Raw genomic sequence first — 12,448 nt, forward strand, 5'->3', positions numbered from 1 at the left:
ATTTTGCATAATTACACAAATTTGCATACATTTGGAATTACACATTGTAAAATTTTCATTAAATGTTATTATTTTTCTATTTTTTTCAAAACCGAATATATACAACACAGTGGAGAGAGTAGAAAAATGTCCATACCTGGGCAGTGTGCTTATGACCAGCTACGGTTTGACAGCAGAGGTCTCACTCCAAATCAGTTGGGAGGCATTATCTGCAAAATGCTGTGTGGAAGTGACTTGGTCTGTCACTCCACACAAAACTTCAGTCTTCTCGGCCACAGTCATGCCCTCCCTTCTCAATGCTTGCACTAACATAACCCCCCCCCCCCTGAAATGAACATCTTCACTGGTTAGAAACATTCAGGCTGGTGTGACTATGATCCATCATGGGTTTAACCAGGTTGAATTGTGTGAGGAACTCACAAATCCTTGAAAAATCTGGACAATGTCCCATCAGTGAGCCCCTCCAGCAGGCAAGGCTGCATTGGCTGGGTCAAGTAGCCCACACAGATTTTTTTCGGCCAGATAGAGGGGGTTAAATGGGCACAGCATGGACTAGAGAAGAGATCAAATGATATGGTATGAGGATAAGGAACTAAGTGGACTTGCCAATGACTGGTACCAGTGGTGTCAAGATTGGCCTCTGTGGAGGTGGCTCGTGAAGGACTCTGCTCGTGAGTTGGAGGCAGTCGCCATTCAGCAACAATGGAGGGCAGAGGAGCAATGGTCACAACAACGAGCAGAGAGCCGGGTGGCTAAAAAATTGCAAGTTGGAATAGTAGAGGGTACAGCTGATGCATCTGCCAATCGTCTCAGTCATGCAACCGATGGCACCTGGGTCTGTTCTGTGACTTCCAGGCCTTAAAGTGCACCTAGCCTGGGACAAGTGTTGCGGTGACGCCACCGCCACTTAGTGCTGAATGCCAGTTGTTGATGATGCATCAGTGTGGCGTTGTATATCAGTGTGATGTGACGCCATGTGTCAGTGTAACATGTTACGACATACGTAATGACGTGTGTCAGTGTGACGTGTGACGTGCGTGACGCCTCCTGTCGCAGTGTGACGTGCCAGTGATGCGTGTGCCGTGGTGCATTTACCTGCGCTCCGTGAACTCTGCCCGACTCTGTGGGAAGATGAGCTTCACGGTCCAGAAGAAGCTCTTCTCCCTGCGCACCACCCAGCCCAGCACAGGCAGCAATCAGCACAGACGCACTCACAGCGCTACATGGGGGACGCTGCTCTTCATAAAGAATATAAACGCTAAACACTCACGCACTCGATGCAACTGGTAATCGCTAAACGTCCCAGTACTGAACATGTACCTGCAAATTACTCAATTGGAATTATACATAGCAGCAACATTGCTCCCTACTGCAGAATCTTGGCAGGACCCCACTGAAAATGAGTCTTGCTTTGTGAACAAGCATCGCCATAAACATTTGTATTTTTTGCGTTTACTGGTAACATCATTAACACACATGGTAAAAACCCGGTGACCGGTTTCAAACACGGACACAGCATGAGCAATAAATGCAACAATGTTTACTTTTGTAACTGAGACACAAAGGGAGCTGCTACCACAGCGATGAAGTAATGGTCAGCGTGCTGGACTCGCGACCTAGAGGGTACCGGTTGGACTCCATGTCCCGGCAACGGTGTAGGTTTCTTAAATCCCTCCCCGCACATGTCCGCCCAACATCAGTATGATGGGTTCACCACAAACCCCGTTGGTGTTCAGGTTGCGTGCGGTGTGGGTAGAGGCGACTTCAGGTGGCGGTGACGCGGGCTCAAATACAGCGGCCGCCCCAATAATTACCCAGTGTAACGACCGCGATAACATGACGCACCGTCTGCTTCTCAGTGGACGTTAAAGAGGGGGCCGTTGTGTGATAGCATCGGAGTTTAAATTTTCCAAGTTTGGAAATTACACCGCAAATTACTTAATCAGGACATCAGCAATCATCGACCCTTACCGGTAGACTAAAGCGCCAGATCACTCCAGCAAATGAGACTCATCCTTGTCTATTGAGGCATCACCAAAACAAAACAGAAAATGTTAAACCTCTTCCTACCAAAATTCCACGAGACGTGTCTACAGCAGCCAGCAACGTTTTAGTGGAGGGGGGGGGGGGGGTGTTTAACATGAGGACAAGAGGGGTCGTCCCGTCTCACCGCTTGTGGAAGAAGGAGAAGTTGTCGCGGTGCCTCTGCAAGCCGGCGGGCAGCATGCGCAGATCGACGCCATCTCTCCGCGCATAATTCCTCAAGACGCTCACCTGCCGGAAACAAACGTGGACACAGCAAGAAGGTCCTGGGTATGACTCCTAACTCGGGTGGCTTTCTGCGTGGTGTCGAGTTTGTATGTTCTCTGCCCCTGTGCTGCAATGGGCTATCTCCGGATTCTACAGTTTCCTCCCATAGCTTAAAACAACCCATGCAAAAAAAAATACCTGCAAATTACTCAATTGGGATCGCACGCAGTACGAAAACTTTAAAAGGACCCTCCCGAAAAAGTCTTGAGACACAGTGAGACTTTTTCGGGTAACCAAACTTAACAAAGACAGGTGGCAGGAGTCACGTACGGTCTTCCTGTGGCCGTATCCGTGCATCACTGTGTCCCGCGTCGAGTTCTCCACCGCCCGGCCGACATCCTCCAGGAAGCGATAATCTGTGAACCCGCAAAGCGCCACCGCCACACAACAACAAAGCCACTGGCATCACATTGCTCGTCTTATCTACAGTAAAACCATTCTGTTCCGTGCTTGCACAGGACAGTGTGTTCAGCAGCTAAATGGATGTATTGGCAGTACGCCGGTGCGGCCTAACACACCAGTCGGTGGTGGTGAGCGGGGAAAGTAGGTGGTGGTGGGTGGGGACAGTTGGTGGTGGTGGGTGGGAGAGTAGGTGGTGGTGGGTGTGGACAGTAAGTGGTGGTGGGTGTGGACAGTAGGTAGTGGTGGGCGAGACAGTAAGTGGTGGTGGGTGGGGACAGTTGGTGGTGGTGGGTGTGGACAGTAGGTGGTGGTGGGTGTGGACAGTAAGTGGTGGTGGGTGTGGACAGTAAGTGGTGGTGGGTGTGGACAGTAGGTGGTGGTGGGTGGGGACAGTTGGTGGTGGTGGGTGTGGACAGTAGGTGATGGTGGGTGGGACAGTAGGTGGTGGTGGGTGTAGACAGTAAGTGGTGGTGGATGGGTACAGTAGGTGGTGGTGGGTGTGGACAGTAAGTGGTGGTGGATGGGGACAGTAGGTGGTGGTGGGTGTGGACAGTAGGTGGTGGTGGGTGGGGACAGTAGGTGGTGGGTGGCACAGTAGGTGGTGGTGGGTGTGGACAGTAGGTGGTGGTGGGTGTGGACAGTAGGTGGTGGTGGGTGGGGACAGTAGGTGGTGGGTGGCACAGTAGGTGGTGGTGGGTGTGGACAGTAGGTGGTGGTGGGTGTGGACAGTAGGTAGTGGTGGGTGTGGACAGTAGGTGGTGGTGGGTGTGGACAGTAGGTGGTGGTGGGTGTGGACAGTAGGTGGTGGTGGGTGTGGACAGTAGGTGGTGATGGGTGTGGACAGGTGGTGGTGGGTGTGGACAATAGGTGGTGGTGGGTGTGGACAGTAGGTGGTGGTGGGTGTGGACAGTAGGTGGTGGTGGGTGTGGACAGTAGGTGGTGGTGGGTGTGGACAGTTGGTGGTGGTGGGTGTGGACAGTAGGTGGTGGTGGGTGGGGACAGTAGGTGGTGGGTGGCACAGTAGGTGGTGGTGGGTGTGGACAGTAGGTGGTGGTGGGTGTGCACAGTAGGTGGTGGTGGGTGTGGACAGTAGGTGGTGGTGGGTGTGCACAGTAGGTGGTGGTGGGTGTGGACAGTAGGTGGTGGTGGGTGTGGACAGTAGGTGGTGGTGGGTGTGGACAGTAAGTGGTGGTGGGTGGGGACAGTAGGTGGTGGGTGGCACAGTAGGTGGTGGTGGGTGTGGACAGTAGGTGGTGGTGGGTGTGGACAGTAGGTGGTGGTGGGTGGGGACAGTAGGTGGTGGGTGGCACAGTAGGTGGTGGTGGGTGTGGACAGTAGGTGGTGGTGGGTGTGGACAGTAGGTAGTGGTGGGTGTGGACAGTAGGTGGTGGTGGGTGTGGACAGTAGGTGGTGGTGGGTGTGGACAGTAGGTGGTGGTGGGTGTGGACAGTAGGTGGTGATGGGTGTGTGCAGGTGGTGGTGGGTGTGGACAATAGGTGGTGGTGGGTGTGGACAGGTGGTGGTGGGTGTGGACAGTAGGTGGTGGTGGGTGTGGACAGTAGGTGGTGGTGGGTGTGGACAGTTGGTGGTGGTGGGTGTGGACAGTAGGTGGTGGTGGGTGGGGACAGTAGGTGGTGGGTGGCACAGTAGGTGGTGGTGGGTGTGGACAGTAGGTGGTGGTGGGTGTGCACAGTAGGTGGTGGTGGGTGTGGACAGTAGGTGGTGGTGGGTGGGGACAGTAGGTGGTGGTGGGTGGGGACAGTAGGTGGTGGGTGGCACAGTAGGTGGTGGTTGAGGACAGTAGGTGGTAGTAGGTGGTGGTGGGTGGGAGAGTAGGTGGTGGTGAGTGGGGACAGTAGGTAGCCTCACCGCTCAGCAGATGCCCTTCGCTGAAGGTGCCCAGAGGCACGTAGATGGTTTTGTTTCGCACGCCGCTGCAATGGCGTTGCGTCTTGTGGGCCTGCACGCACGCCACGCTGCCCAGCACAACAAACGCACGCCACTCAAAACAACGCTCACGGTAGAGTCGCAACGAGGTATCTGAGCATCGAATAATTCTGCGGATTGTGCGGGACTTTACCTAAAGACCCAAATAATATTAATTTCTGCAGTCACGAAGGCTTTAAGTCAAGATTTAACCGCCTCTACGGGGAGGGTTTCCACACAACTATCCCTTTAGATGCTAACCCCCTCTTCCTGATGACAAACGCTTGTGTTGCGATCGAAGCGTCTATCTACATGACTTTACTGAAAGACCCAAAGAAAATGAGAAGGTCCCGGGTTCGATTCCCAACTCGAATGCCTTTATGCGTGCAGTTTGTACATTCTCTCTTGTTCTGTGTGGGTTTCCTTCCATAGCAAAATCGACACAACGTAACTGGTATTGTCCAAACATCCAAATGCTGCAAAGTTAACAGCAAATTACTCAATTGAGATGGCGCACAGCAGTATCGCCCCCGACTGTCAAACTACTGCAGGCCATGGCTGATAAAGCATAGCCCCTTCCTTCGTGACAGCCTTGAATTAACAGAATGGCTTGCAGATCAGATCAGGGGATGTACGCCTACACGTCGTGCGGTCGCGTTAACCCTCCTACTCCACAGCCCTCCGGAACACGCACGGCGAGATGCAAGGCCAGCTCCCTTCCCAGTCCCAGCTCCTAAGAGGTGACGTTGAAGCTACTGGAGTCATGAGGACACCGGCCTCGCCCTTGGCCTTCGCCTCGTCCCTCCCCTTTGGCCTCAGCCTCCCACTCGGCCTTCTCTCCGTTGGCTTCCTCCTGTAGCCGGGCAGGAACTCTCGATTCGAAGCGGGCTGCCCCGAAGGGGGTCAGCCTCCAGGGAAACGAGCCGCGCGGCCATCAGACGTCCGCAACTCGCGCCCCGCCCCCACAGAGGCACGAGAGGAGCTTATTAGACCAGACTCCCAAAGCAATCGGTAGTTTGACAAAGAAACATCATCATCCAACTTGATGCCCTGGCAGCACCGCACACTGCGGTTGAGTGCCTCTATTGCACCGTGGGCCAGACTACCTCCCCTCCCCACGCGGCGAGTTAACTTTCTGAATTGCAACACCCAAAGAGTCGAAGAACTGGATCTCGGTCGTCATCCAGGAGACCTGCATTCCCCAAGGCTCAACCTCCACATGAAACACCCCCCCTAGGGCCGCCTCCTTTACGGTATTCAATGACTCCGCGAATATCACCGCATCATCGGTAAAGTCCAGCTCAGTAAAACCTGGACTGTCCGTAGAATGCACCATGATGGCCCTGGTGCGATACCCAGCCCCAACACCCAGTACATGCAAATGTTGAATAGAGTGGAGGCCAAAATCACACCCTCGCCTCACCCAGGCATTCACCGGGAAGAAGTCAGCGGCACCCCCCTGTTGTGTCTATACCCCTTTTTTATTTATATTAAGAACAATTCAAAAAAAAGATTTTTTTTTTATATATATCTTTAAATTAAATAATGAAAACAACCCACTACTCCTCACAAGCACACCAGGAATCTGTGAAACGGGGAGGGCCATTAAACGGTAAGAATTCGGGCACAGAGAGGTCATCCAGATGGACAAAGGTCGATGGCCTAACCTCCCAAGACATCTGGAGATGCACGGATAAGGCGCAGAGCAGAGAAAAACAACTGTTGCAACTCGCGTTTTTTTTAACGTTTTCCTTACCGAAAAGTAGAAACTTAACAAAAAGAATTAACCAGCAAACAATAGGGGGTTTTTATTAGTAATTCCCTTATATTACTCGTATTCACCGCATATATATTATTTAGTATGGTATGTTTTCTATCTACATGACCTTCCTAAAAACTAAAGAATATGAATTCCAGAAAGCTTAAGTGGAAACTTAGTTACACTTAACCTCAGGACATTAAAATATAACTCAGAATAAAACACCAATCCCTGGAGGCAAACGCATAACTAAACTTGGCAAAACCCTCAAAATAATGATGTAACGAGGATCATTACGAATATTCATTAAACATAGACCGATTAATAACCACGATATACTAAGACCAAGGGAACTCATAAGAAATATCAAGAATAAATGTAACACACAGGACCACATAAATGTATTGCAAAAATCTCCTCAGCCACCTTTGTCTCCAACGGTCCGGCACAAACAGATGGCCCAATAAATACTTAGGGGGTTAGAAGGGTCGCGAGGGGGGGGGGGTCTGTGCCTGACATTCCGAGGGCATCTGTTTTTTTGGTTTGTTGTTCCTCTCGCAAGAGATGCGCAGAGAGGGGAGTCACGTTTTGAGTTTAAACACAAGCGCACATCACGAATGAGCAGTCTGGTTCGAGTCGTGCTCAGTCTCGCAACTCGGCTTGTGACGCGGCGTTGCGATGGGGCTCGCAAGGGAGCTGTGGCAGTCGTGCCTCGAGGAGAGATGGGACGACGAGGGGTCGTTATAGTGACAGCCTGTGTGCAGTCTGTTCAAGTCGCGCTCAGTCTCGCGACTCGGCTTGCGATGCAGCGTTGCGACGGGGCTCGCAAGGGAGCTGGGGCGCGTCGTGCCTCGAGAAGTGATGGAACGAGGAGGGGTCGTTCGAGTCGCAGAAGTCTGAGTTCAACCTGGGTCGAGGCTGGGTTTCAGCCGTGCTCCGGCTGGCGGAGCGTCGTGAGGGAGCAAACACCGATGCCGATAGCAGGTGTCGCTTCTCGCAGAACGAAGTTAAGTGCGAGTGAAGCTGGCAGCTGCACGAACAAAGGAAAGCACGGAGAAGAGAGAGTGACGACAGGCAATCAACCTGTAAAAGGGCGGAAATCGCCAAGCGTCAACCAAGCGAGCATCGAAAAGGACGAGCAGCAGCGGATGAGCAACAAGAGCCATCGTTCATCGCCAGAGCGCTCCAAGCCGGTGAGCGCGCACAGCCGCGACGTCCAGAGCGATAAAGGAGAGAGCGACGACGATATCATCGCGCACCGCGTCACCGAGCGTCGTGCCGACCCAACAATCATCCAGCAGTGGAGAAGCCTGGAGCTGCCACCAAGAGAGAAAGAGCGCCATCGAATGCGCCGTGTGTTTGATACCCACACCGACCAACACCCAGTGAGAACAGACAAGACGTCCAGCAGCGACGACGGAATCATCGCGCATCACGCCGGCGAGCGTCGTGCCAACTCGTCGTCCAGCAGTGGAGAGTGAGAGCGCACGAGCAGAGACACGCCCGACCGAGGGAGCAGCACGGTTCGCTGCGGCCACGCCCAAGCCAGAGAGAACCTGGCCGCTGTTTGTATATTCCCTCCCACACCCCACAAGCTAACGACACAACTCCCGGCTCTAAGGAAAATGTAATTAATTTTACAAGGGACAACGCACACACAACACGCACACGAATAAGACTTTCAAAAAGTTATCTTTGCGTTTCAAAAAGGGTTGCCATTTCAAGGTGATGCGTTCAATATCAACTGATCGTGCAAAGCAGTTGCTGCCGTCGAGTTACATGAATAAGAAATGTTTTAGTCATTCATTTTCGTTAATTGCATAATCTTGCTCATGAATTTATTGACGTATGCTTTCGCCTTTGCATATTAGAGTGTCATGTGTTTGTTTAGAATTAAAATTGCTTAACACCAACTGTTCGAGTGCTTCTTTCCAAGTCCATGCAAAACTGTCTTATTCATAAGAACTGTTACCTGCGTGATAAGTGGTAAACCAGACACTCGGAGCTTGAAAAAAATATGGCAAGGAGGTAACATGAGGAAGGTAACACATAAATGCGTTCGAAACCGCTACCTAGCGTTTCCCAGGATTTAACAAAAACAAAAATTAATATTCGCCGTAGTTATGATGGATAAGAACCGATGTAACTTGTTGCCTTGATGTTAATTTTTTTCTCCTTATTTCAAATATAACCATGTTAAGATTGTGATACGTATGCGCGCGTTGTAAGGAATGCGTTCGAAACCGCTACCTAGCGTTTCCCAGGATTTAACAAAAATGAATATTCGCCGTAGTTATGATGGATGAGAACCGATGTAACATGTGGTATCGATGTTTAACGTTTTGTTTTATTTTCTTTGCTTATTTCAAATGTAACCATGTTAAGATTGTGATACGTACGCGCGCGTGGTAAGGAATAACCGCCGAGAGTGAGGGCGGCTGATGGATTCATAACGGAAAAAAAAGGGCATTTACTTTGTTTGAAAATTCGCCAGTGGCCAAATCGACCCCTGATAATTTTCAAAAGGGCGGATTGTTGTGTCTATACCCCTTTTTTTATTGATATTAAGAACAATTCCAAATTTTTTTTTTTTTATCTATATATATTTTTAAATTAAATAATGAAAACAACCCACTACTCCTCACAAGCACACCAGGAATCTGTGAAACGGGGAGGGCCATTAAACGGTAAGAATTCGGGCACAGAGAGGTCATCCAGATGGACAAAGGTCGATAGCCTAACCTCCCAAGACATCTGGAGATGCACGGATAAGGCGCAGAGCAGAGAAAAACAACTGTTGCAACTCGCGTTTTCTTTAACGTTTTCCTTACCGAAAAGTAGAAACTTAACAAAAAGAATTAACCAGCAAACAATAGGGGGTTTTTATTAGTAATTCCCTTATATTACTCGTATTCACCGCATATATATTATTTAGTATGGTATGTTTTCTATCTACATGACCTTCCTAAAAACTAAAGAATATGAATTCCAGAAAGCTTAAGTGGAAACTTAGTTACACTTAACCTCAGGACATTAAAATATAACTCAGAATAAAACACCAATCCCTGGAGGCAAACGCATAACTAAACTTGGCAAAACCCTCAAAATAATGATGTAACGAGGATCATTACGAATATTCATTAAACATAGACCGATTAATAACCACGATATACTAAGACCAAGGGAACTCATAAGAAATATCAAGAATAAATGTAACACACAGGACCACATAAATGTATTGCAAAAATCTCCTCAGCCACCTTTGTCTCCAACGGTCCGGCACAAACAGATGGCCCAATAAATACTTAGGGGGTTAGAAGGGTCGCGAGGGGGGGGGGGTCTGTGCCTGACATTCCGAGGGCATCTGTTTTTTTGGTTTGTTGTTCCTCTCGCAAGAGATGCGCAGAGAGGGGAGTCACGTTTTGAGTTTAAACACAAGCGCACATCACGAATGAGCAGTCTGGTTCGAGTCGTGCTCAGTCTCGCAACTCGGCTTGTGACGCGGCTCGCAAGGGAGCTGTGGCAGTCGTGCCTCGAGGAGAGATGGGACGACGAGGGGTCGTTATAGTGACAGCCTGTGTGCAGTCTGTTCAAGTCGCGCTCAGTCTCGCGACTCGGCTTGCGACGCAGCGTTGCGACGGGGCTCGCAAGGGAGCTGGGGCGCGTCGTGCCTCGAGAAGTGATGGAACGAGGAGGGGTCGTTCGAGTCGCAGAAGTCTGAGTTCAACCTGGGTCGAGGCTGGGTTTCAGCCGTGCTCCGGCTGGCGGAGCGTCGTGAGGGAGCAAACACCGATGCCGATAGCAGGTGTCGCTTCTCGCAGAACGAAGTTAAGTGCGAGTGAAGCTGGCAGCTGCACGAACAAAGGAAAGCACGGAGAAGAGAGAGTGACGAGTGACGACAAGCAATCAACCTGTAAAAGGGCGGAAATCGCCAAGCGTCGACCAAGCAAGCATCGAAAAGGACGAGCAGCAGCGGATGAGCAACAAGAGCCATCGTTCATCGCCAGAGCGCTCCAAGCCGGTGAGCGCGCACAGCCGCGACGTCCAGAGCGATCAAGGAGAGAGCGACGACGATATTGGAGACCTAAAATAACATAAAACACACTAAGATAATCGTTAAATGTTTAATCAATGATAATCGTGTTATCCTGATTGATATAACTCTGGATAAACGAAACTAAACTTAATTATCATAACTGTTCACATTAACATAATCGCAAGCATCCGCATAAATTACTACGATTATCTCCGCGATTATCATAATTTATACATATAATTACACACATTATCATAATTTATGCATATTAATACACACATTAACATAATTAATGCGCAAATTTTTGGGAAAATTATTACTTTTTATTATTTTTATCTAATTTCATAACCCAAAATATACAACACCGACCAACACCCAGTGAGAACAGACAAGACGTCCAGCAGCGACGACGGAATCATCGCGCACCACGCCGGCGAGCGTCGTGCCAACTCGTCGTCCAGCAGTGGAGAGTGAGAGCGCATGAGCAGAGACACGCCCGACCGAGGGAGCAGCACGGCTCGCTGCGGCCACGCCCAAGCCAGAGAGAACCTGACCGCTGTTTGTATATTCCCTCCCACACCCCACAAGCTAACGACACAACTCCCGGCTCTAATGAAAATTTAATTAATTTTACAAGGGACAACGCACACACAACACGCACACGAATAAGACTTTCAAAAAGTTATCTTTGCGTTTCAAAAAGGGTTGCCATTTCAAGGTGGTGCGTTCAATATCAACTGATCGTGCAAAGCAGTTGCTGCCGTCGAGTTACATGAATAAGAAATGTTTTAGTCATTCATTTTCGTTAATTGCATAATCTTGCTCATGAATTTATTGACGTATGCTTTCGCCTTTGCATATTAGAGTGTCATGTGTTTGTTTAGAATTAAAATTGCTTAACACCAACTGTTCGAGTGCTTCTTTCCAAGTCCATGCAAAACTGTCTTATTCATAAGAACTGTTACCTGCGATGAGATATGAAGTTGGAGACCTAACATAACATAAACAGACTCGGATAATCAATAAATGTTTAATCAAAGATAATCGTTTTATCCCGATTGATACAACTCTGGATAACGAAGCTAAGCCTAATTGTCATAACTGCACACATTAACATAATCGCAAGCATTCACATAAATTACTACGATTATCTCCGTGATTATCATAAATTATGCATATAAATACACACATTAACATAATTTTTCGAAATTTCATTAACTTTTTATTATTTTTATAAAAATTTCATAATTCCAACATATACAACATCCCCACTCACGATTTAACAGCGGTCTGGAATACAGGGTGGAGATCAAATCAACAATGCCCTCCGGTATTCTAGAGTGCAGGCCAAACCACAGGGAGGTTCCCCAGTGCACCGAGTCGAAGTCCTTCTTCAGGTCGGTGCTCCAACAAGGCGCGGGGAGCCAGGATTCGCTCCAAATGTAAATCCGACCTGTTCTGGCCTCTGGTGAATCAGAAGGTTGGCTGGGCAGGTATCTTACCAGATACCGACAGCAGTGTCACCCGGTGGTAATTGTTGCAGTCAGATGAAAAAAATAAGCATAGGCTTTCGCCTTTCTGGCAACAAAACAGGTATTAAGATGTATGTATGTGTGTGTATTGAACTTCTTTCCCACTATATGCAGCCAAACGAAAGATGCTCAAACACCAAATAAATACCTATTTCAAAGGCATCAAGTCCTGGACTGTCCAAACAACCGTTTTTATTGCCAGACAGGATAAAGCCTACTAGTATTATTTAATCTTTTTCATACTGGCAAAAACGGTCCCAGAGATATGTTGAAGTTAGCTCTTGTCTCCATTCCCCTTCCAGGTTTGTCTCCAGCTGGGAAGGAGAGTGGCCGATCTCCATGCTGCAACAATCACCGCCACGTGGAGCCCCCTTAGCGTATCGTACCCACCGGCTTTCAGAAATTTGGCCGTGATGCCACAGATCCCAGCTGCCTTACCCCCTTCGGCCTCCTCACTGCTGTCAGAATCTCATGCATTGATGG

General features: G+C 49.3%; 1 protein-coding gene across 1 annotated transcript in view; it reads right to left on the bottom strand.

Moving 5' to 3' along the window:
- The window catches only part of ZNHIT6 (zinc finger HIT-type containing 6), a 36,290-nt gene that overhangs the window by 11,486 nt on the left and 12,356 nt on the right, over positions 1 to 12,448 (bottom strand). The window contains exons 3-6 of the mRNA XM_078877198.1: positions 4,582 to 4,688; positions 2,581 to 2,666; positions 2,171 to 2,274; positions 1,096 to 1,164 (exon numbers count right to left, since the gene is read on the bottom strand). Coding sequence (XP_078733324.1) covers positions 1,096 to 1,164; positions 2,171 to 2,274; positions 2,581 to 2,666; positions 4,582 to 4,688 — 366 coding nt within the window. The remainder of the gene's footprint in view (positions 1 to 1,095; positions 1,165 to 2,170; positions 2,275 to 2,580; positions 2,667 to 4,581; positions 4,689 to 12,448) is intronic.

The sequence above is a fragment of the Lampetra fluviatilis genome, chromosome 47 (assembly GCF_964198595.1).
Source record: "Lampetra fluviatilis chromosome 47, kcLamFluv1.1, whole genome shotgun sequence".
NCBI classification, from domain to species: domain Eukaryota; kingdom Metazoa; phylum Chordata; class Hyperoartia; order Petromyzontiformes; family Petromyzontidae; genus Lampetra; species Lampetra fluviatilis.